At 44.3% G+C, this 388-nt stretch overlaps 1 protein-coding gene across 1 annotated transcript; it reads right to left on the minus strand.

The window, feature by feature from the left end:
- Positions 1–92: 92 nt before the first annotated feature.
- On the minus strand, positions 93–299 carry T265_16341 (hypothetical protein; the record flags this gene model as incomplete). Its single annotated transcript, XM_009179951.1, has 1 exon — positions 93–299. A coding segment is annotated over one exon (207 nt), but the record flags the coding sequence as incomplete, so codon positions are not given.
- Between the last annotated feature and the right edge of the window lie 89 nt (positions 300–388).

Below are 388 nucleotides of genomic sequence, written 5' to 3' on the forward strand. Positions count from 1 at the left end.
CTGTTCCATTTTTGAGTGCGCACATTCTCTCAACTGTCGCGCTTACTCACAGATCTTGTGCAATAAGTGGGGTAGGCGCAGCATAAACTTACCTTTTCGGCGTTCTCTCGACCATTCTGAGGAGTTCGACAGAGTCTACCTTCAATGCTTATCTTTTCGCGTTGAAGTTTATCGAATCTGGCTTCTACTTGCTGCCAGTCTTCGGTAGTTGTAGGATCAGAAGCCAAATTGGCCCTCATCGCTATTACTGACCGCATCAGCTGGGGCGAAACTTGCTGATCAATTGCATGAGAAGACATGACATGTGATGTGTTTTGATTTACGATATGAGTTCGTGGTTGTCCAATAGATCCCTTTTCATGATCATTTATTCGGATATTTTCCAGTG

Source organism: Opisthorchis viverrini (genome assembly GCF_000715545.1).
Source record: "Opisthorchis viverrini unplaced genomic scaffold scaffold27499, whole genome shotgun sequence".
NCBI classification, from domain to species: Eukaryota; Metazoa; Platyhelminthes; class Trematoda; order Opisthorchiida; family Opisthorchiidae; genus Opisthorchis; species Opisthorchis viverrini.